The sequence below is a fragment of the Fusarium verticillioides genome, chromosome 8 (genome assembly GCF_000149555.1).
Source record: "Fusarium verticillioides 7600 chromosome 8, whole genome shotgun sequence".
NCBI lineage: Eukaryota > Fungi > Ascomycota > Sordariomycetes > Hypocreales > Nectriaceae > Fusarium > Fusarium verticillioides.
In genome coordinates, this window is record NC_031682.1 from 2808466 (window position 1) to 2830337 (window position 21872).

The window sequence follows — 21872 nt, forward strand, 5'->3', positions numbered from 1 at the left end:
AGAGCTGCGGCTAATGGTCAGTAATTAAGACAGTGAGATCTGACACTCTGTATTTAATTACGCGATGGACTTTTAGCCACTGGCACCACAGGTTGCACTACACGAGAACAAAAGGATCGGTAAGACCAGTTGTAATATTCATTATGCCCATGCCAGTAAGGATTTACTCTCCCGCACAGGGGAGTACATGAGTGATACTCACCATGTGATGCAGACGTTCTGGATCAAAGAACAAAGAGCTAGGCTACCCAGAATCTTAAATGAGTTGGCAAAATGGCTTGGCAACTCTAAACTAAGCCCGCAATTCAAGAGCGCTATTTGATGGATCCGACAGCAATTCGTGTTCCTTCCTCTTCATCTGAACCATCTTATGGACAGCGCCAGCAGCGTAAATAGCAGAGACGAGAATGCCGACAATACTGTATCCAACAATCAAGCCTGTTGATGTACCAGATAACTGCAGCCCAATGCCTCCGTTGATGATACCGACAATCATGATACCTCTGCCGTACCAAATATGTCCATAGCTTATTGTTGTTCGACGTTGGTATTTAACGTAGTTTCTATGGTGCATCCATCCCAAGACAGGCTGTACGATCATCAAGATGCACACTATCGTGCCAAGGACAACATGAGGTTCGTGAAACCACTATAGAATGTTAGTTAATGTTGATAAATGATGCATACGACTTACATCGCCGCCACGATCCGCAGCGATCTTCCCAATCCCAAAGCCAATCCACATTCCTACGAAGGCGACGATCTGCCACGAGGCATGGATGAGCCATTTCCCGAGTAGAGGCATGAGAACGGAGCCGATAGGGAACCCGACGAGGAAAACAACTGCCATGATAACACCGTGCGCTGAGCCAGTATGATCTTCACCTCCACCACCACCAGAGACAGCATTGTCGCTTGGAGTCGTGTTGGACGAGTTGAGGAAAGGGTTGGAGGTGCCGCTGACGGTAGCCTTAGAGAGGTCAACAGAGAAATTGTCCGTTCCATCATGCTCATCGAAGTCACTGCTTGCATCGCTTGTGTCAAGTGGGCTACCCTTCTTCCAGGCACTGATCCACTGAGCAGTCCCTGATATGCCTGCATCTTTCCAGTAGATGTTGGCCACCATTGTACTATTCGACACGCCGCTTCCCTCGATAAGCTTGATACCGCTCACGGCCTGATACGCCGGCATATCATGACCGTGTCCCTTGCGAGGGCTCAGCGTGACATTTCCCGAGCCGTCTTGGTATATGACAAGCATCGTCGAGCCGCTCATGCGGGATCCGGTGCCGATGGCGACCCATTGGTACGTGGTAGGGGCTTCGAGACGAATATAGAGAGAGGAGGTTGACGATGGAACAGCCCAACTGTAGCATACTTTGCTTGACGATGCGTCGCAGTAGGACGCCGGGGAGGCATGTACGATGGTGGCGACTGAAGGGAGTAAATGTAAGTCTCTAGTCATTGAACAAGGGGTCCTTACTCACAGAGTGCCAATACAAAGGCAAACACGATGTCTAGAGAACTATTCATTTTGAACATAAACAAAAGTAGACAAATTGCAGCAGAAATAACGAGTCAAAACACGCCTGAAATGCTTGGCAATCTGGGATACCCTTTCTCTGGGCCAATTTCCTCCTTATACCCCAAGCCACCTCCCTCGAACCGAGGATAAACATCCTCTCACTGTGAAAAGCATTCCAAGCCACAAAAGCCAAGCCTACGTAACCCTCCCAGCACGGTGGTTCCAAAACAAGCCAATCACAGCACTTGCAATTGTGATGACCAGCGTCTAGACCCAGCATAAATTAAGCATTCGCCGATTAACAACGGGGGATCGTGGTCCGTGCCTGCCAAGAGATCTCTTTTTCTTGGCGATGAGATACGAGTTTTACTGTTTTAGGGCTGGCGACTTACGTGGCTCTAGAACAATGCGACTTTGATCTGACGATGGCTGTGCTAGCCATGCGTTTCAGAAGCTGGGCTGCGCAGTTCAAATCAAGACGGCGAGGGCAAATGAGGTATGTGTACCGTCGGCAACATTTTGCTTGCAATTAAGTCTAAAGGCAAGTCTAAATGACAATGTCCTAGACAGTATATAGAACGAATCTCTTCACGGCTGTCACGTATTTAATCCATTAACTACTTTGAGATCATGGCGCAGTAAATTAGTTGCCTGTGAAACAACAAAGCTCCAGATATTGTTATTGTCGTCATCAAGAGTGCCAGGTATGTCTCTTTGTCTTCCAGTCTCTAATTGCCGAATGCACGGGTCATTTGCGCAAAATGGTGATCTCACGACGCACGTCACGTCAAGGATTTGATTGGCTGTGTCAGGAATGGTCTAGACCTTATTCATCCTTCGAGACTTGGGCTATGCCAGCTTGCGTGTCCATCAGATCATTTATTGTTCTATTTTTCCTAATTATTCTTCACCGTGGCTGAGGTTACAGGAGTCCCCTCACACTGACTTCCCCAAGCTTTCCCGTCTATGGTTCGCCCTGGCCCAACTGGAAGTCCATCCCACCATATCCACGCAGTAGGTCCTCTATGTTTTCCCTTCTCGGTTCGCTTTTTTCCCTATAATCCGCCGCCAAAGAAACAATATCACCACTTCTGAAAATGCGAAGAGGCGACATACCATGGAACTGGTCAAAGCTGGCCATTACGCTATTTGTTGGCCAAGCATTACCTAGCGTATCGCCAATATAATTTGGATCAGCCCCGAAATGCAGTAGCAAACGAACTCCTTCAACGTTTCTGGCCGCAACAGCTATCTGCAGTGGTGTCATGGGATATCCTAGGAGATTGGGTTGAGCTCCAGCTTCCAATAGATGCCGCAGTGGGCAAAAGGAAGGACCATCATCCTCTGCATCGCTAGGGGGATATGACCTATGATGGCCTATAAAATAGACGAGAGTTGTGGAAGGATTGTAAAGTCCAGTGTAGCTAACCAGCAAACTTTCAAGGCGCCTCGAGTTCGGTTCAAAGAATTGAACTACTATTTGAATTAGTGGTCCATCAAACTCGAATAGTCCAAGAGCCGCGTCCCAACCTCTGTTCTTCTTGTAATTGTAAGTGTAACCCTCTATTCTTAGGCGTATGTTGTTGCTGAAGACTGCCTCAATCTGTGCCTCGATGATAAATCTGGATAATAGAGGTGAGTCTGGATTGTCAGTCATAAGAAGCAGGCTCAGAAGCAACGACGCATCGCGGTCTGTTGAATGCTCGTTCCAGTCGATAGTCCAAGAATCTCTATCTCTGCTAAATCCAATTTCTGAGAGTAGATGAATCCATTTCCCACCTGCTTCATTATAGCGCAGCTTATTAAGGCATGTTAAATACTGTTTTGAGTGATGTAGGAGACTCTTCATCCGCGCATAAAGGTCATCGCTCTCAGATATCTCTTCGCCCCATACGGTGAGTGATTCCATTGCATAATAAACAGAATGAAAGCTAGGGCTGCTCCAAAGATCCAGCTCATTCAATTGCAAATAGGCACCTGCTTCGAGGTCTTTAAGATCCTGTAGTGTATATGTTTGTGCCTGGAGAAACAAGACATCCAAGCGTGTGGACAAAACCTTGTGCTTTTCAGTGGAAAAGGTGAAGAGAGGGCCTTGTCGTATGCGATCTGAGTCCAGATACTCCTTGACCGTGTAGTGGGCGAATGATATGGAGTCTTCCAGACTACTGATAAGACATCCACAAAGCTCCCGTAGTCTCTCTGAGTTATATAGAACATGACTATTGTGATTTTCTGTCCGCCATGTACTGCTTTTGATTGCATCCAAGAGAAGAACTGATGGAGTACCGTTCTCTGGGGGGCCGAGCTGGCCGTAGAACCAAAGCCATTGAAAAGCATGAGATACAAATTTCCAATCCTCTCGTGGTATCCGGAGAAAAGTTCGGTCGTAAGTCTCATCTAGATCTTTAGGAAGTCGCTCCAAAGCTTTGCTAACCACCTCGCTATCGACCTTCAAACGCTGCAATTCGTGTAGTTGGCAAACGGCCCACCGAAACCTATATATGTTGTTAACCGAGCAATAGTCTGAGCGCAAACGACACTTACATTCCCTTCGCCTTGGTACTAATAGCATTTTCAGCCTCAACGAGAAGATCATTGGGCCAGCATCGAAACTTTCGGTTTGATCGTAGGATTGACTGAACATGAAGACGAATATCCTGTTCGACTAATTCATTTGCCATTGGGACTGAAACGGATATGTTCTCCATCACTCGCTCAATATCGATGTACTCGCGACTCGTCACAAGGATCTGAATATTGCAAAGCCTTTGGTCGGTAACGAGAGTCTGAATGACCTCAAGGAGTTCTTCACGAGGGTCGCTCTCATCCACAGCATCAATCACAATGTACACTCTGCTAAACACTTGGAGAATCTGTTCTAGCGTATCAAGAAGTTCAGGAGTGCTCGGTTCTCCACCTCGTCTGTAAAGATCATGTGTTAAAGTCGAAATCACGTCTGCCTGGCGTGAGAGCTGAGTGATGACCCATCTAAGAAACGGGGCGGACTCGTCTTGATGATGGCCGAAGTAACAGTAGTAGTAAACATTCACGCAAGGCGATTTTCTTGTTGAAACCCTCTTGCAATGGCTTTGGACGTTTTCAATCAACCAAGATGCGAGAACGGTCTTGCCAGAACCTGGGATACCGTGGACCCAAAGACATCGAGTACTCGAAGCCAGCCAGCCAGCCCAGTGCTGTGAGCGAAGCATCCAGCTTCCAGTTCCATCTTCATATAGTTTGCGCGATCGATTGTGAATTGGTGAGGGATCGGTTGATGTGAGCCAGTTGCACACTCTATAGCGTTGCTCCTCTGTCAAGATGGAGCGGATCTCTCCAGAAGCTGCTTTGATATCTTTTATATCCTTCGTGACCTCTGTCGTCAGAGCGAGCTTGATATCCTCTTTATGACGGCTGATCTGCTGGAGAAGGTCCTGTACCTGGCCCTGCTTCAGAGGCCATGCCAATGTTGCAAATGTTGCTTGGACTTTCTGCCGTTTTGAAGCGTTCTGTCCGTTGTGGAGTGATTGTTTCGGAAACAGCTTCTCTAGCGCTACCATTGCGACCCTACAGCCCTCGATAGGACCATCAGAAGCTGCTAGTCCGTTTTGCAAGGTGGTTGTGAAGGTTTCGCATCTCGATATGAACTCCAGGTTCTCAAGAACGGACTTGAGTGTGGACACTTCAATCAAAATGGTGCGTAAGCTGGTAGGTGCATCGGAGCGTAGTGCTTCAATGTAGAATTTGCACGCGTTAATTACTTCCTTGGAGATCTGGATGACCGCAATCGCGCTGGCGACAACACCTAGTGCTTCAGCCATAAGTTAGGATCGCTTGGTGCAAGGAACGAGATTTGTTGATGCGTGGTCAATGGCGGCAGTCGAAGGAATCGGTTTAAAGCACCAGGTCAGTGAGGGAAACAAAAGACACCAGGCTTTGAGGGATGGCGCAAGGGAAAATACAGAGGTTCATATATTTGTTTTTTCCCCCGCAGTGGCTATGCAAGTCATTTTCTGTTGGCAGCCTGATCCAGAAATTGGTGGCGTTTTCAACCTGTTGGCAGTGCAGATATTGCTTTATTTTTGCCCAGTCAGCTTTGTTCAAAGCAATGACCACCAACCACTCCAAGTCTCACTGCCTGAAAATCCCCAAGCCAGTTCTTCGGCGATGTCCTTACCTAGATACATGTTGCTTGTTACCCACATACGTGGGGTAGAATGACGGACTGTACCAAAGATCATGTGATGGGGACTGCTCAAGAGGAAGGATTGTGCAGCGGCAGGATAACAAGACCAACAGATCTTGTAACTATAGAGCCTCTTGGCTATGGACTGTCGCCAGCATCTCAGCTGTGTGAACGATTCTTCTACTGTATAGTTTAATGCTCACCGCCTGTCATAGCCAAAGTGAGGATTCCACAGGTATCAAGCGTTTTTAATGATGGTGGCAGTGTGATGTGCTCTGCGCTTGACAATTGAGAGCAGTTCTGCATGTCTGGTGTTATAGACAAGCCTGCTGATAATAATTAAAAAAAAAAAAAAAAAAAAAAAAAAAAAAAAGGTAAGTAGACAGAAAGTGCTTAGTCTTCTTCATAATGCAATTCGAGGAATGATTAGGCGTGGGTGATCTGTATTGCATGCGGCTATGTCCAGGGTAGCGAATGTGGCTAGAAAACTTGTTGTCTTCGTTCTCTTTGCAAAACGCTAAGCCCACTTTGCTCTTATTCGGGCTGGAAACTATGGCCTTAATCTCTCCTAACACAACATGACGCCATCGTCAGAACCGAGCCACCCTCATTCTTATATCATATTCATTTCGTTTCACTACATTTATCATCAGCTCAATGTCCGAACGTACGCTTCTCTGTCGCGTCTTTATAACGCGACGCGCCAAGAAGCCCAACCTATTCCAAGTCCGTCTTAGTTCGACTTCGGCATAATTTGCTTCCGCACGCATTTCGAGCAAGGGTAAGTCTTCACAGCCCTCAAGGCTATGAGCTCCACTTATTTTCCAACAGTGCTTACAACAAACATCAAACATAATTACGGTACCTCGTCTTGACAAAATAGCTCAAAATGGATAGAAAACCTCCTGGTGCATATACTTTGGTGAAAGGAACAGGTATGGTTCGAGCAAGAATTATTCATTGAACAAACTAACCTCAGCTGCAGGTTCTCTACAGCGTACGTGGTATCTTTACCATCGCCTAGGTATATGGTCAAACATCCTGGTTTCTGCGCGATATACCTGCGTCGATGGACAAGAACTTAGCAAAAGCGTCATCATTGAAGCACTGCGCCATGTTGTGCAAGCTCATCCTGCCTTATGGCACGTCTTTGTTCAGAAACCATCTCCTAATCGAGGTAATCACGAGCTGCACACCGCCCGGCTGCCCACTATCGACTTGGAGAAATGCATCGAAGTCTTAGACTGTGACCAAAACAATAATGAGGTCACTTCGGATGATCTTGAGAGAGCCCATAATGCGTGTTGGTGGCCTGATGATGAACCCGATCGCCCCTTGTGGAAGCTTCTTGTGAAAGGGAACAATGTTATCTTTGTCTATCATCATTCCTTGGGTGATGGTATATCCGGGATGGTCTTTCATCGCGAATTTCTTGCCTCACTCAATTCCCCCACAGTTGCAAAGACCATGCATGTGTCTCATCCTGATACCCTCATGCATGCAGACGAGAATGTACAATCCCCCATCGAACCGGAAGATGTTTGGGAAGGGAAAGACAGCATCTTAGAGTTGATTTGGACGCAGCTAGTTTGGCTGTTTGTCAAGCTCTTTTACAGCAACAATCGCATTTATGGCGATCTTCCCCCTTCAAAGCCTCACCTCAAGTCCGCAACTGCAGTGGCAAAGCCAGAGGATAGAACCGTCACGCGCATTTCGTCGTATCGTATACCAGCAGAAAACATGTCGACGATACTCACCGCATGTCGTAATAATCACACCACCTTCACACCTCTACTCATTACAATGTTTACCATCGTCCTTGCCAACGAGTTTTACCCGAACGCAAAGATAGGAGCAACACGCTTCAATTTTGACTTGAGACCCAGCCTTCCCATGGCTCGTGTTGGTGGAGGAACAGAGAATGGAACGTTTGTGAATGCAGCAGGAAGCTGGCAGCTCTGGCACAAACTTAGACCATTCCGCCAAGTCCTGGTTACGAAAAGCAATGGCAAAGAGACATCGCTCGACTGCCACTCTGTATGGGACCTGGTCAAGGATTATAAGAATGAGATGACACGTGCTATTTCTGGCAAAGCTATAAGAAACTGGATCGGGGTGAAGCGATTGGGGACAGATCTAGAGAACGTGGTTGACAACGGATTTCCCTCTATATCTCTCCTTCTCAAGCCTACTTTCAGCGTTTCTAACATTGGTTCATTCGATAATGCGAAAGTAGAGTACGACGGGAAGAGCACAGGGCTTTGGCGGATCGATGATATGCAATTCTCAGCTGGAGCCGTAAATGGCAACCAGGGCACACACGGGGCTATCTTCCATGTTTGCGGTGTTAAAGGGGGGGATACAGTTGTCACTGCGACTTATGAAGATGGAATTGTCCCGCGGGAGATGGCCGATGAGATCCTGGAGCGTACCGTCACAAGAATACTCGAGATAGTCTGATGTGATAAACGTTCTTGTAGTAGAATAGCTTTCGGTACCTCATGACTTGATGCGCATTTTCTTAGCCCCTTGACCTGGTGTCAATTTATTTGTCAACGCGCCGACATGAACGAACCATTTCTATCGTCGAAATCATCTTTTGGGCTGATTCGGATGTAAGATGCTTGGTATGCCGGTTTTGATGTTCAGGGCTGTTTGAATCTGGCAACCTGGACTTGACAGCTGAAGGTGCCCCAAACATTCGGCAAAGTTTACACAATCAGTGAAGAAGTCCCGGCAACACTTTGCTTCAACTTGATACTTACGGTGAATGGCAAACTGGATTTGGATACCATAGTTCTTTACGCAAGGGGCGCTTTTATCACCATCAGTATGAAGCTAAGCAAAATTCCTTCTTAATAACTCATATCACGCGCCTCGCACGTAGATCCTCTCCTCCATTGTAACACTCGTGCTCACCCATGGCTTCTATCTTACCCCCCATATACTAGTTTATCTATTCTTTTCAAGGACTTGGAAGGTCACATGCTTCGGTATCGGTGCAGTCACAGTAGCGCATGAGGCTGGGAGAGCGATGTAGGCCATCACGTGCTTTCGTTTGTGTTGTCCCACTGAGAACAATGAAGCAGTAGTTCTCACGCATCTTCTCGAGTCAGTAGTTAAGCATTTTCTTTCAATTCTCTTTCATCCTTGTTAATCCAGTTGACTGGGTATGGTTCGTTATGATGATCAGGAAATCTCTGTTCGCACACTGCAAAATAGTCATCGCCATACAAGAGGCTTTTGAGTAGTGCATGCCCAATTTCGGCAAGGCGTTGACGTTGACCCCCAATACCCGCGTTGATATGTCTATACAGAGAGGCAAAATTGATGGTTGTCAGTGCACAGTAGGTTAATGATTGTGGAGAGAGTTCTAGACGGATGAAAGACAGAATGTCTGATATGAAGAGGTATCAGTTAAATATAAATGGTATAAATTTAGAGAGTCTATATGTATGATGTTGCTAATACTGATACTCTCATAGTGTATAAAGAGGCAGAAGAACCGCAAGCCCAGCTAGAGCAAGAAAAGCGGAATAGAAGTGAAGTATAACAGTATGTAAGACAATAGGTGCATGGTAGTAAACCGCATCTTGCTGCAGGCACTGCTGGTAGATATCTTGAAAGACAAGAGTAGATAGCTATTAGAAGAGGGAAGCGATAACAGCGATAGCAGCGACGAGTGCCATAGAAGTGCTAGTCTGCTTGACGGCACCAGCAGTAACGGGAACGCCAGAGGGGCTAGCAGTATTAACAGTAGAGCTAGAGGCACCAGAAGAATAGCCAGAACCAGAGCCAGAGCCAGAGCCAGAGCCACTACTGCTAGATCCTGAGGTGCCAGAAGCAGAGGGAGAATCAGAGCTACCGCTACCAGAACCGGAACCGCCCGTATCAGAGCTTCCGGAACCGGAACTGCCAGATCCTGAGTTTCCAGAACCAGAGGGAGATCCGGAGCTACCGCTGCCAGTCTCAGAGCTACCGCTGCCCGAACCAGAGCTTCCAGAACCAGAACCGGAACTTGCAGAGCCAGACGGAGATCCAGAGCTACCGCTGCCAGAACCAGAACCAGAAGTGCCGGTTCCTGATCTTCCAGAACCAGAGCTACCACTTCCAGAACCGGAACTGCCGGAACCAGAGGGAGACCCAGAGCTGCCGCTGTCGGTTTCAGAGCTACTGCTACCAGAGCCAGAGTTGCCGTTGGAACCAGAGGTGGTGCTGTTGCCCATGGCGTAGTGAGTTGCGTAGGTGCAGTCAGAGCAGACAGGAACCTCTTGCTCGTTGCACTCCTCGGGTGTACCCCACTTATTCTCCCAAGGAATGAACTTAATAGCAGCCTCACCCTGCTTACCGCAGCCGCAGTCAGCAGGGATAAAGAAGTTCTCGTAGTTGTACCAGTCGTGGCACTCAGAGGCCTTATAGACAGTCTCGCCAATGCAGCTGCCACCAGAGCAGAAGATAGCGGTATACTCCTGTCCACCCTGGCATGAGCAAGCGGAAGAGATATACACCCACTCGTTATCACACTCGGCGCCATTGGCCTCAATCATAACGTAGACAACACGGGAGCCAGAGTTAGACTCCGCAGTGCACTTGCCATTGATGCAGATGTAGATCTCCTCAATGACAGTGGTAGTAGGGTTGGGGCCAGGAACTGTCTTGGTGACTTCAGTGGTGATAGTGGTGGTGCCAGAGACAGTCGCAGTAATGGTAGCCAACTTAGTGACAGTACTAGCAACAACGTGAACGTAGACAGTGAGGAGGATGTTGCTTGGGATTGCACGGCGCATGATACGGCTGGAAGCGGCTTTACCACCACAGAACTCAGAGCTGTCGCCAGGGCACTTGGTATCGCAGAGATCAATGGCAACACGGGTAACGCTTGAGGAGCTAACCTCCTCACCACAGTAGCAGTCACTAAGTTTTGTTAGGGAGGTGTTTATCGACAGAGGTTAAATGGGACTTACGTGTTGTAAACACCAAAGTAGGCCTTGTCGGAGCAGAGGGAAGCACAAACGTTAAGGTCCATGGAATCGCTAGAACTAGCGAGCTCAAAGGTGGGAAAACCAGCAGAAGAGCGGGCGCAGCCGAAGAGAGTAAAGTCTCCAACCGCAAGGGGGTTGACCACGCTGCTGGCAGAGCTAGAGGAAGCGGAAGTCGAATGGGTAATGGAACCAGTAACAGAGCCAGTGGTAGTAGAACCAGTAGTAAGGCCAGTGACAGAACCTGTAGTAATAGACTTAATAGCAGAGCCAGTAATAGACTCAGTAGTAAGACCAGTAGCAGAGCCAGTAATAGACTCAGTAGTAAGACCAGTAGCGGACTTGATGGCAGAGCCAGTAGCAGAGCCAGTAGCAGAGCCAGTAGCAGACTCAGTTGTAAAACTAGCTGAATCAGTAGCTGACTCGGTAGTAGAGACAGTAGAAGAACCAGTAGCAGACTTAGTGGCAGACTCTGAAGCAGACTCGGGAGTAGACTCGGTAGCAGATTCCGTAACAGATTCGGTAGCAGACTCAGTAGCAGACTCAGAAGTAGACTTAGAAGCAGCCTGGGTAACAGATTCAGTAACAGATTCAGTAACAGATTCAGTAACTGATTCAGTAACGGATTCAGTAACTGATTTGGTAGTAGACTCGGTAGCAGACTCAGTAGCAGACTCGGAAGTAGACTCAGTAGCAGCCTGGGTAACAGATTCGGTAGCAGACTTGGTAACAGACTCAGTAGCAGACTGGGTAACAGACTCAGTGGCAGACTCAGTGACAGATTCAATAGATGTCTCACTTGCAGTCTGAGTTACGTCGACAGAACCAGTCGTAGCGATAGGAACCGCAGCAGTGACAAGGGCAAGTTTCTTAACAGCCAGGTTTACGGGACTGGTACCGCAAGTCTGTGTAAACTTAATGTTCGGGTTGCTTTCCGCGACAAACGGCTGACTAGCCTCGCTGTAAGTAGCAGGTGTCGACGCAACAGGTCCGGAGTAAACCACATTGCCGTCAACCGTGATGGTCAGAGTGCAGCCCTCGAAAGCGCGCTTGGCACGCAGGCGTTTAAAAGCACTGACAGTGTATTCAAATGAGAGGGTTGTGGAGCTGCCACTGGGGGAAGAGGAGGCTTGAACAGCGACATCGAATGTCGCCTCACCGTTCGCGCCAGCTACCAAGTCAACGGCGACAACGTTACCATTGGAGTCTGTCTGGGGTGAGGCACCTTGTCCATAGGAGACACCTGAGTCGAGGGATACAGATTGAGAGCTGATAATGGATGCTGAGGTGGTGGTGACAGATGTAGAGGTGGTAGAGGTAGAGAAGCTTGTAGACTGAGGAGCAGGGGCAGAGCTCGAGGCCGGGGCACTAGAGCTGGTAGAGACACCAGAGCTGGTAGAGATATCAGAGCTGGCGGGAGCACTAGAGCTGGTAGAGATATCAGAGCTGGCAGGAGCACCAGAGCTAGCAGGAGTACCAGAGCTGGTAGAGATATCAGAGCTGGTAGAGACACCAGAGCTGGTAGAGACATCAGAGCTGGTAGAGACACCAGAGCTGGTAGAGACATCAGAGCTGGTAGAGACACCAGAGCTGGTAGAGGCACCGGAGATAGAGGCCGATGAACTGATGCTGCTGGAGCTAGCCGAAGATGCTAAGCTGGCAGAAGAGTTGATAGAAGCACTAGAGCTGGCAGGGACAGAAGAGCTAGAGGTCGATGTACTGATGCCGGTGGAACTGGCAGAAGAGGGGCTAGCAGAGGTAGAGCTGGTAGAAGCAGATAAGGAGCTCGAAGAGGAGCTAGCTAAAGGTGTCGAGCTGGCAGAAGAGGAGCTAACAGATAAGGAGCTAGCTGACGAGGAGCTAGCTGACGAGGAGCTAGCTAACGAAGAGATTATAGAGCTGGAGCTAGCAGATGCTGAGGTAGATAAGGAGCTAACAGAGCTGGAGCTGGGAGAGGCAGATAAGGAGCTGGGAGAGGCAGATAAGGAGCTGGGAGAGGCAGATGAGGAGCTAGCTGAAGGTGTCGAGCTGGCAGAAGAGGAGCTAACAGATGAGGAGCTAGCTGACGAGGAGCTAGCCGACGAGGAGCTAGTCGACGAAGAGATTATAGAGCTGGAGCTAGTAGATGCCGAGGCAGATGAGGAGCTAATAGAGCTGGAGCTGGGAGAGGCAGATGAGGGGCTAGCTGAAGGTGTTGAGCTGGCAGAAGTGGAGCTAATAGATAAGGAGCTAGCCGACGAGGAGCTGGCAGACGAAGAGCTAATAGTGCTGGAGCTAGCAGATGCCGATGCTGATGAGGAACCAGCAAAGCTGGAACTAGCAGAGCTGGAGCTAGTAGACGCAGATACTGAAGAGGAGGTGACAGAGCTGGAACTGGCAGAGCTAGAGCTGATAGAGCTAGAGATAGCAGATTCAGACGAGGAGCTGACAGAGCTGGAGCTGGGAGAGGAAGATGATGAGCTGGTAGAGACCGATGAAGATGAGGTACTAGTTATAGTTGAAGAGTCACCTATAACTCCCAGGCCAAGGCCCAGGAGAATGAAGGGTGTTAAGCGCATTAGTATTTTAGTTCCGGGGTTATAAAACGAGTGTAAAGGGAGACTGAGGTAGGAAGCTTGAACGAATGATGAGAATAATCTACAGAGAGAGTATTACAAGCGGCGCATTTGAATAGGTATATATATTGGAATTTTCACATAACGTTGTTTATGATCACGATTTTAATTCTACCTCTCACTGTTATGGCAATCTCTTGCAAAGCGTGGCAGATAAGGTTTTTTTTGCATACTTAGCATAAAGAATGACAGCTACGTGATCTTCCACGACGACACAAAGAGCCATTGCCATCGGGATTCCTATACCGGTGACTTGAATACGAGCAAACTGCCGTTGATCCGTGTCTCACTATCTATAACGGTTTACTTCAAGCTAGTGTCTTAATTTTACCGAGATGCCGAGATCTGTATGTCTAAGTAGCAAGAAGTGGAGGGTTTCAAATCAATTAATTGATAGCAACTAAGCGGCGATCTCTGAAAAAGGGAAAGTTTAAAGAGCTGCTGGAGACAACTCCATAGTTGGACCATTTCTCTGGATAGTTAAATGCGGATCTTGTATACGTAATCAAGACTACACAAGAGTTGAATGAACTTTTTAAACTAATGGAAGCGCTAGTCCTCCTATTCACTTCCGATATACCCGGCAGGTTCACCTTCAATTGGAATCTGAACCCGCTGGGTACGAGCTGGCCTTTTATAGCTCGTCTGGCAGGAATGTGACTTGTGATATAGTATCAAGACTGCTTTATTGCAGCATACTTAGACTTTTGGTGTTATGAGGAATTGAGTTTTCACCGGCTCTGGGCACTTTCTACATGCCTGCTACTAACGCGAGAGATAAGGAGTGGCTAAGGGATTTGGGATTCATGTCAGGCCAGGAAATAGGATCCTTTAATCTGAAAAAGAGCTCATACAGACTCTAAAGCTATCGTTGGAATTTCTTCAAGCACTGCGTGGTATAAGCTCACAGCCAGAAGCCTCAATTGGGCCAAATTGCGCAAAAACATCCAATGGAAAGGAAGCTGCCATTGCTCCGAACGCTGCAACGTTTGGGTGCAAGTGGTCTCCGGAGTTGTACTCTTCCTTCAGTCGACTAGCATCCTTAGTAGATCGCAGGACGTAGTCAAAGTCTACCACGGCATCAAATATGCCAGACTTCCGGATCCATTCGTTGACATCCTGGCGCGCCCTTTCACGTAATTCACAGGTTCCATAAGGCTTGTTACCACCCATTGGCCCAATAGTGGCTCCCAAGACGTACAAGCCGTGCGCATGGCAGCGTGAAACAATCTGGCGATATGCCTTTTTCAGAGCTTTTGTGACCTCTTGTAAAGAGACGAGGTTAGACTCTGCCGTCCCAATGTCATTCACCCCATGAAAAACCAAGATATAGCGTCGACCTGGCTGAGAGATCGCGTCACGATCTACACGACTCAAAAGGCTTGGTCCTTTGCCATCTTGTAGAACCCTTCCGCCCCCCACGGCCTGGTTGATAATGGCAATATTCTGCGCGAATGGATGTTGCTGCATACGGTCGAATAGAAGGTCTGGCCAGCGGTCGTTTGCGTTATCTGTGCTACAGCGCCCGTCAGTTATGCTGTCGCCCAGGAGAACCAGGGTTCCGTGATGAGTAGCATCGAGACACATTTCGACTCCAGAGAGGAAATACCAATGTGTCGACGACTGTAAATCAGGCCCAGAGAGTTCAGATGCCATCGACTGGTCGCCATGACAGAGCCAGGAGTCTGTGCGACTGCCTGGGTGGGAGGTGATCTGTCGAGAATGATGGCCTTTCTGGAGAAAGATGGTAATCGATAAGACCTGTCCCGCTTGGATTGGGAAATTGAAGCTGTCTGATACCACGTGGGAGCCTCCAGGCACTGAGATCTGTTGTTCGCCATCAAACAGGACCCACTGTGCTGTTTCCTTGAAGATCGAGGGAGAACCACCAGGAGCGAGCGGGTCGTGTGGCCGAGGAACAGCAATCACAGCTCTTGAGATGTGCAATGTCTCCAATCCAAACAAGTTGGACAGGCGAATCCGGATACAGTCACCGCTGGCTGTCACTCTCAACGTCTGTCGGATGGTGGTATTCTGAAAAGCGACCCCACGCTGCGTCTAGTCAAGCAATAATGGTCAGAAAGCCCTTTGTTAGGAACCATGGAACTTGGCTGGCCTTACAAACGGATAAGGCGGCATATCTGCCTCCTCAGTAGGTTGAGGAGTTGGTGCCCATACTGTTACCCACTTGAAGGGAGACCTCATCTCGAGGGAGTGACTGGCTCAGCTATGTGTCGAGGGTCGTACATACACTCGTCGCTTATTAGTTGGGAGGGTTATGTCACTTGTGAACGAAGGTTTGATTGCGAGGAAAGAAGGTCAGGGCCGTGCTAAAGGTGTCACTTTAACTAAATGCAGCAAACCCCTCAAGTGATGAACGTTAGTGCCGGTTAAATACAGAACCGTCTTACAAGTGGAGAAATCACCCGTCGGAGCTCGGATTATACGAGGCATTACGACATCAATTGTCCCCCTTTTCATGGCACCGTAATTGAACGGTAGACGTAATCAAATGTGTCCGGTATTGGACAACAAGATGGAATGATTTTCAAAGCTAAATTTACTAGGGGGACTTCTGCGTACCGTTTCAAGGAAACGTTTGACTGTTGCCAATGGGAATTTACTAACCTTACTAAATACTTAATCCACCACGCCTTCCGGCAAAACTGAGATATAATCCAGTGATGCCATGTCCTTTCCATCTGGGTAACCAATCACAGTCAGCTCGGCACCCTCCCTGGTATCGACACCACGGAAGTAAACTCTCGTGGCCGAGTGTCCGTCTAGATACTCTGAGAAGTCATGGCCGAGCCGCGTATCGAGGTCACTAGTCCACTCTCCGACAATCTTTCCATCCAGGAGAAGCTCGTACCGTGCATGCCCACCGGTGTGATCAAAATAGTTGACAGCGATGTCATGCCTCCTCGAGGGGAATGTTAGTTTGGTGGTTGCAACGGCCTTTTCCATCGATGATGCTACGATGGCACGGCCACGGGACGCCGCTTCAGTGGGCGTCACGTCAACAATGATATAGCCACTCAACTGCATGTTTTCGGCCTCTATACGCCAGGGATAGTTCCCGACACGGTCCTTGGCATCTGGGATGCCACACTTGGCAAGATAGAAGTTGTTCACCGAGTCACGCCAAACGATTGAATGGCCTGCTTGATACGCAAGCTTGAAGGCGACGTGCTCAAAGCGAGCGTCGTCAATGAGGCCCTTTAGAGAAGCCCACCTTGTTACAAACGTCTGTGCGTTTGCTGATCCTTCGTAGTGGGCATCGTATATGTGTTGTATTACAGTTTTACCAGACTTGAGCTTGTGCGTATAAGGAACGTGATGAAACCATAAAAGAAGGTCATCCGGCGTTGTTTCGATCCTCTCAAACTGAGCAGCAACCTGGGGTGGATATTGAGCTGCATAGCCCGTGCCAGTGGCAGCGGTACGGTCCATGCCAAGGGCCTTGCTATCGGCGCGAGTCCATTGGCCCCAGCCGTTTCCGTCTTGTGAACCCGGGTTGGGGCCGTAATGTGTGTAGAGGATGTCACACAGAGTTTGGATCCCGAGATTGCCGCTGTAGGCTTCATATGTAGGCCAGGACTCCATTCCGATGTCGCGGATGGTGTCTATCACCTTTTGGTTCTCTGCGTTGAATGTCAGGCGAATCCAATCGAGCAGGATATCCTGCGCTGGAGCGGCTGCATCCCAACACAATCGACCGTAGGCATAGAGGTTTGACATAGATAGATGGTGTCCCAGCCATGTAGGGTCATTCCCGATGTTGGTCACTGCAGCATAACCGCCCTTGTTCAGACCGTGGACCTTGCCAGAGGCAATATCTCTGACAAGAGAAGGCTTGTCATCAATTCGCATATCAAAGCCGAGAATAGTCTCCCATTCTGGAGCCATGTACACGTAGTGTGACTGTTGGCCCAGATACTCTTGACACACCATGAACTCACAGATGACGGGCGTCTTCCTAAGATGGGAGAACAGAGTCGAAGGGGGCTCACGAATCTGGAAGTCTATTGGCCCGAACTTGATCTGGATGATCACGTTATCTTCGAACTCCCCATCAAGGTGAGCGAAGTACTCAACTGCTGCATTGGCTCGGTCATTTTTGAGATCAGATTCGTCCAGGTGATGGTTGTAGACAAAAGCACGATACATGACGATACCGTCACCGTGAGGTTTCAAGGCACGAGCAAACATATTTGCTCCTTGCGCAAGTGTTCGCCCATATGTCAGAGGACCCGGTTGGCCTTCCGAGTTGGCCTTGATGGTGTATCCAAGCATATCTGGGACACGCTCGTATAACTTGGCCGTGATATCCTCCCAGAACTTGATGACATCGGGATCGAGAGGATCTGATGTTGGCAAACCAGCGAGGCCTCGGGGAGTATCAAAAAATAATGAAACACCAATGCGTACTCCGTAGGGTCGCATTATATCGGCGATTCGACCAAGCCCATCGAGGTTTGTTTCGTTGAGAAGATTGTGGCTCGAGTTGACGTTGTTCACAATGCAGCCATTGATGCGAATTGAGGCTAATAACCGAGCATATTGGCGGGACGCGAGACAAGTCCGTCAAAACCTTGCCGTCGCAGAAGAAGATGGACTTGCCGCCGTAACCTCTTTCTATGCTGCCGTCAAGGTTGTCCCATTCGTTGACATATCTGATATTTGCTCCGGGATTGTATGCCTGCTGGACATTGTTGTTGACCAATTTACCCTGTGCAAGAAGAGACAGGTATTCGAATGCCCCATAAAGAGCTCCTCGCTCATTTTGGCCGACAATGTGAACGTCATGGCTCCCGTTGACATTTGTGTCGAGCCAAAATCCGTCTTCATCAAGGGCAGGGATCGACTGAAGGAGAGGGTTGCCCTCATTCGCCTTCAAAGATGACAGAGTGCCGACTATAATTGAACCCCTCGTGTCAGTGTGAAGGTGAGAGTCAACCTGTACACTTTGTCCGAGGATACGTTCGAGGCCACGTTGAAGCTCCTCTCCGGCGATAAAAACGGGACTTGTAGGGTTGATGCTTAGGGCAATGATGCTGGAGAGTGGCTTATGAAGGCTCCGCAAGCTCTCGGATAGAGGGGCATAGCGGAGCCAAGCGTCGATTCCGCTCTCTGGGGAAAGCATCTTTATGGCTTTTGTGATGATGGTTACTAGATGTAGACCTCTGTATTAAAAGCGTGATTCATGGAGAAAACTGAGGAATTCCAGCTCTTAAGAGTATAAGCAGCATCCGATTGATTGTGAGAAGCGATTTCAGCGGATAAATTTGGGCTATTTCGCTGTCACGCTTGGAGCACATGTAAACGCAAGCCATCCATAGACACATGGAGAATATCGCATGTCGGCTGAGGAATCAGGGTCCAATGGCAACATACGCACCCCATTAGTTGAGCAGGCCCTGTGCAGCGGGTCTCACTCGGCATCTGGCAGCCGATTCTTACGCTAAGACGGATAAAAGCCCACAATACGTGTGACGCTTCAATCCACCACGCAGTCTCGTTCGGCATTTCGTAGCCGATTCCTATACTAGGCCCGGTTAAATACGCTGGCTTGCATTACCCCAACCCCCACACACATTCCAAAGATCACTATGATAGGTCGAGGCTAAGATTGTAGATCTTGACTTTAGCCAAGACTACCCTGCAGGTCGGCATTCTCTCCATGAAATAGATCCCATGGCCGATAAACAGCCATCATTGAGTACTCAATTTCTAGAAGGAATAGCTTCGCGTTTGTGGTTTGGATGACAATGCATGTTGAGCCTGAAGTATATGCTATATTTAACACAGTTTATGAGTTGACCGCAGGGAAGCAGTTGTCTCTACTGTATAAAAGAAGAATCTCAAATTCATCATTCTTTACTAAGGGACTTGAAGGGTTGGCTCAAGGTGGAAACATTAAAGATTATTCATAAAGTGAGGAACTTATGTAAAACTAAAAGAATGGATTCGTAAACTCGCAGCTAAACTAACGCTTCCTCTCTTAAGTTAAATAAACAATAGTGGCTAGCAAGGTACTTCTCAAAGCCTCAACCCCTTACTATCAACTACATGAGTTCATTCCTTATGCTCAACACCAAGTTTCTCATCAATATCAATGCTATTATCGAATTCATAGCCCTTGAACTCCCGAGCAGCGAGATCTTTTGTAAATAGTATGTCGAGCTCCTCGTACGTGCGGCCCTTCAGCTCAGGAAGACGGAACCAAGCCCAAATGGCGCAGAGGATACAAAAACCTGCAGCTAAAAAAGCAGACTTGCCCTTCCAGTTTGCAGCGGTGGGGTTAAGTATATGAGGTACAACGCATGTGGCAGCAATATTGATGACGTTGTAGGCATTACGAGCCAGACCAATTGTCTTGGAGCGCAGGCGCGTAGATGAGACCTCGGCAACAATGATGTAGGCGATTGGACCGATGGTCATCTCGTAGGTAGAGTACCACACGTAGTAGAAGGCTGCAGAGACGCCTCCTGTGGCACTGCTTTGGCTTGGGATAGCTACAAAGCCAATCACAAACATAGCAGCCGACATCAAGAGGCAGCCCCCAATGTAAATCGATCGCCGTCCATGTCGCGCGACGATGAAAACGGACAGAAGGACGGTAACAAAGTGAAGACCACCTTGGCCCACTGTCAACTTGTAAGCGTTCTTGGTCGACATTCCGGCTTGTTCGAAAAAGTAGGTGGCATAGGAGGAGACACCGAAGCCAACAAGAACTTGACTGGCCCAGGCAACACATGCGATTTCCGTGCGCCAAAGGTTAGAGCCCCTGACGCAGTCGAGATACGAAGCTCCCTCTGTGATGCTGCGCTCCAACTCCGTGGTTTCCACCATGAGAGACAGCTGGTTCTGGAGCTCTTGGTCTGACATCGATGTAAGCCTCTTCAAAGATTTCTTGGCTTCTTCCAATCTTCCACTGCGGACCAGCCACCAAGGAGACTCGGGGCAGAAGAACATCAGAGGTGCGATGATAACAGGCCATACCCATTGGACGGCAAAAGGAATCCTCCAGGCCCAGATACTCTTGTTACCAATAAGTGAGTCCAGAACAGCGTAAGAAAGGAGCTGGCCAATGCCCCAGCATAGGACAACGTAGGTTTCAAGGTACGCACGAAGGACAACCGGCGCGACTTCAGAGGCATACGCGGGTCCCATTGTGGTGAAGACACCCCATCCCAGGCCACAAAGCAGTTGACCAACGAACAGGACCTCGACTGAGGGGGCAAAGAATGAGATGAAGATGGTACCAGTCAACCAGAAGAGAGAAATCAGAAGAGTCTTCTTGTGTCCGATCCTCTCTGTCATCCACGTATTGAAGAAAATACCAACAATGCCTCCCAGGGAGCTGGCCAAGCCCAGAGCCGTCTGCCACTTGGGCTCGAGCTGATAGGTCCCTGGCTTGGCAGGATTGGGGATGCCGAAGCGCTCTTGGAAGTCGGGAAAAGCGAAAAGGGATCCGAGCAGGGCCGTGTCGTAACCATCCATGATGATCACAAGCGACACAACGCAGGACCAAAAACAGGCCTTAGGGTATTTCTGGATGGCCTGGCGGATGCTGAGGGAATGTTCTGCCTCGGTGGCAGCGCGAGCCTCAGCAGAGGTGTCGCCTGTCCAGCCATGATGACCATCTGGTGGCGCCGCCTCGATGGTTTCGGTGCGCTTTTCTGCCATACTGATTCTATCGGTTCAGTACTTTTGGCGAATTGACTTGCAGTGTGTGCAGGACAGTGAAGTCGAAACTATAAAAGTCTGTGAAATTGATCGACAAGCAAAGACTATCTGCAACGATCCAGATGAATGAAGTAGGATCTTCATCGTCTTCATATACAAGGCTGCTCCAAGAGTCAGCTGGCTCCACTCAAACGTGGTAGCAGAAGAGGCTACAGGGTTATTCTAGATATGGTCTACCCATGGGGAAGTGGACTGCTCGCTGCTCGGAAAAGACGGCACGGAACCGAAGACTGACTCTGAGCATGCAGGGATTAAAACGGTCAGGCTTTTAAATGGCAACAACTTTGGTTCGATTTAGCCTATTAACCATATCAGAGCCAAAAGAATACATGTTAGAGCCAACAACGAGGCGCTTACATGATGAGCGGTTATTTGATAGGAGAGTTGGCAGTTATCGGCGCAAGAGAAGTCATCCGAGCCAAGTCCGGGGGAAAGTGGAGATGTTTGCGGGGGTGGAGCCCGTCAAGGAACGGCAAACTCGGCACTGGAGAAGCACATACTGAAGACTAAAATGTTCCCCCACACTTGCAATTGATGAAGATTGACTTTGATTCTGGTCTGGGGGAGGTTGGCCATCGTGCGGGGTATTGGATAGACGAAAGGCGACCTCGAATTTAACCAGAACTCTGGTTAAACTCATCAAGCTATGCTTGCGGTTACTGATCACCCAACTACCAGGTAATACAAGGCTTTGACGGCTAATTATAATACTATTGGTATAGCCTATGTATGACTGTCTAAGGCGTATTGTAGTTGAGGGGATGACGACGCTGTATCAGGTGGTCCGGCGAGCATGCCGATACCAGACGCCGTGGATT

The 21872-nt window shown here is 48.7% G+C and overlaps 8 protein-coding genes across 8 annotated transcripts; 2 read left to right on the forward strand and 6 right to left on the reverse strand.

Annotated features, from left to right (window-relative positions):
• Window positions 1-292: 292 nt before the first annotated feature.
• Window positions 293-1533, reverse strand: FVEG_13570 (hypothetical protein; the record flags this gene model as incomplete). The annotated part of the gene is made up of 3 exons (XM_018902929.1): window positions 293-649; window positions 695-1434; window positions 1488-1533. 3 exons carry the CDS (start codon window positions 1531-1533, stop codon window positions 293-295), a joined length of 1143 nt encoding a protein of 380 aa, XP_018761779.1.
• Window positions 1534-2489: 956 nt separating this feature from the next.
• FVEG_13571 (hypothetical protein) lies at window positions 2490-5343 on the reverse strand (the record flags this gene model as incomplete). Its single annotated transcript, XM_018902930.1, has 2 exons — window positions 2490-4020; window positions 4070-5343. The coding sequence occupies 2 exons, from the start codon at window positions 5341-5343 to the stop codon at window positions 2490-2492; spliced, it is 2805 nt and encodes a 934-aa protein (XP_018761780.1).
• A 1254-nt stretch (window positions 5344-6597) lies between these two features.
• FVEG_13573 (hypothetical protein) lies at window positions 6598-8168 on the forward strand (the record flags this gene model as incomplete). Its single annotated transcript, XM_018902931.1, has 2 exons — window positions 6598-6643; window positions 6694-8168. The coding sequence occupies 2 exons, from the start codon at window positions 6598-6600 to the stop codon at window positions 8166-8168; spliced, it is 1521 nt and encodes a 506-aa protein (XP_018761781.1).
• A 1184-nt stretch (window positions 8169-9352) lies between these two features.
• On the reverse strand, window positions 9353-12254 carry FVEG_13574 (hypothetical protein; the record flags this gene model as incomplete). Its single annotated transcript, XM_018902932.1, has 3 exons — window positions 9353-10622; window positions 10673-12169; window positions 12217-12254. 3 exons carry the CDS (start codon window positions 12252-12254, stop codon window positions 9353-9355), a joined length of 2805 nt encoding a protein of 934 aa, XP_018761782.1.
• Window positions 12255-12313: 59 nt separating this feature from the next.
• Window positions 12314-13239, forward strand: FVEG_17556 (hypothetical protein; the record flags this gene model as incomplete). Its single annotated transcript, XM_018906799.1, has 2 exons — window positions 12314-13171; window positions 13216-13239. The coding sequence occupies 2 exons, from the start codon at window positions 12314-12316 to the stop codon at window positions 13237-13239; spliced, it is 882 nt and encodes a 293-aa protein (XP_018761783.1).
• Window positions 13240-14184: 945 nt separating this feature from the next.
• FVEG_13575 (hypothetical protein) lies at window positions 14185-15507 on the reverse strand (the record flags this gene model as incomplete). Its single annotated transcript, XM_018902933.1, has 2 exons — window positions 14185-15360; window positions 15424-15507. 2 exons carry the CDS (start codon window positions 15505-15507, stop codon window positions 14185-14187), a joined length of 1260 nt encoding a protein of 419 aa, XP_018761784.1.
• Window positions 15508-15910: 403 nt separating this feature from the next.
• Window positions 15911-18448, reverse strand: FVEG_13576 (alpha-glucuronidase; the record flags this gene model as incomplete). Its single annotated transcript, XM_018902934.1, has 2 exons — window positions 15911-17693; window positions 17734-18448. The coding sequence occupies 2 exons, from the start codon at window positions 18446-18448 to the stop codon at window positions 15943-15945; spliced, it is 2466 nt and encodes an 821-aa protein (XP_018761785.1). The 3' UTR covers window positions 15911-15942.
• A 932-nt stretch (window positions 18449-19380) lies between these two features.
• On the reverse strand, window positions 19381-20994 carry FVEG_13577 (hypothetical protein; the record flags this gene model as incomplete). The annotated part of the gene is made up of 1 exon (XM_018902935.1): window positions 19381-20994. The coding sequence occupies one exon, from the start codon at window positions 20992-20994 to the stop codon at window positions 19381-19383; it is 1614 nt and encodes a 537-aa protein (XP_018761786.1).
• Window positions 20995-21872: the final 878 nt, after the last annotated feature.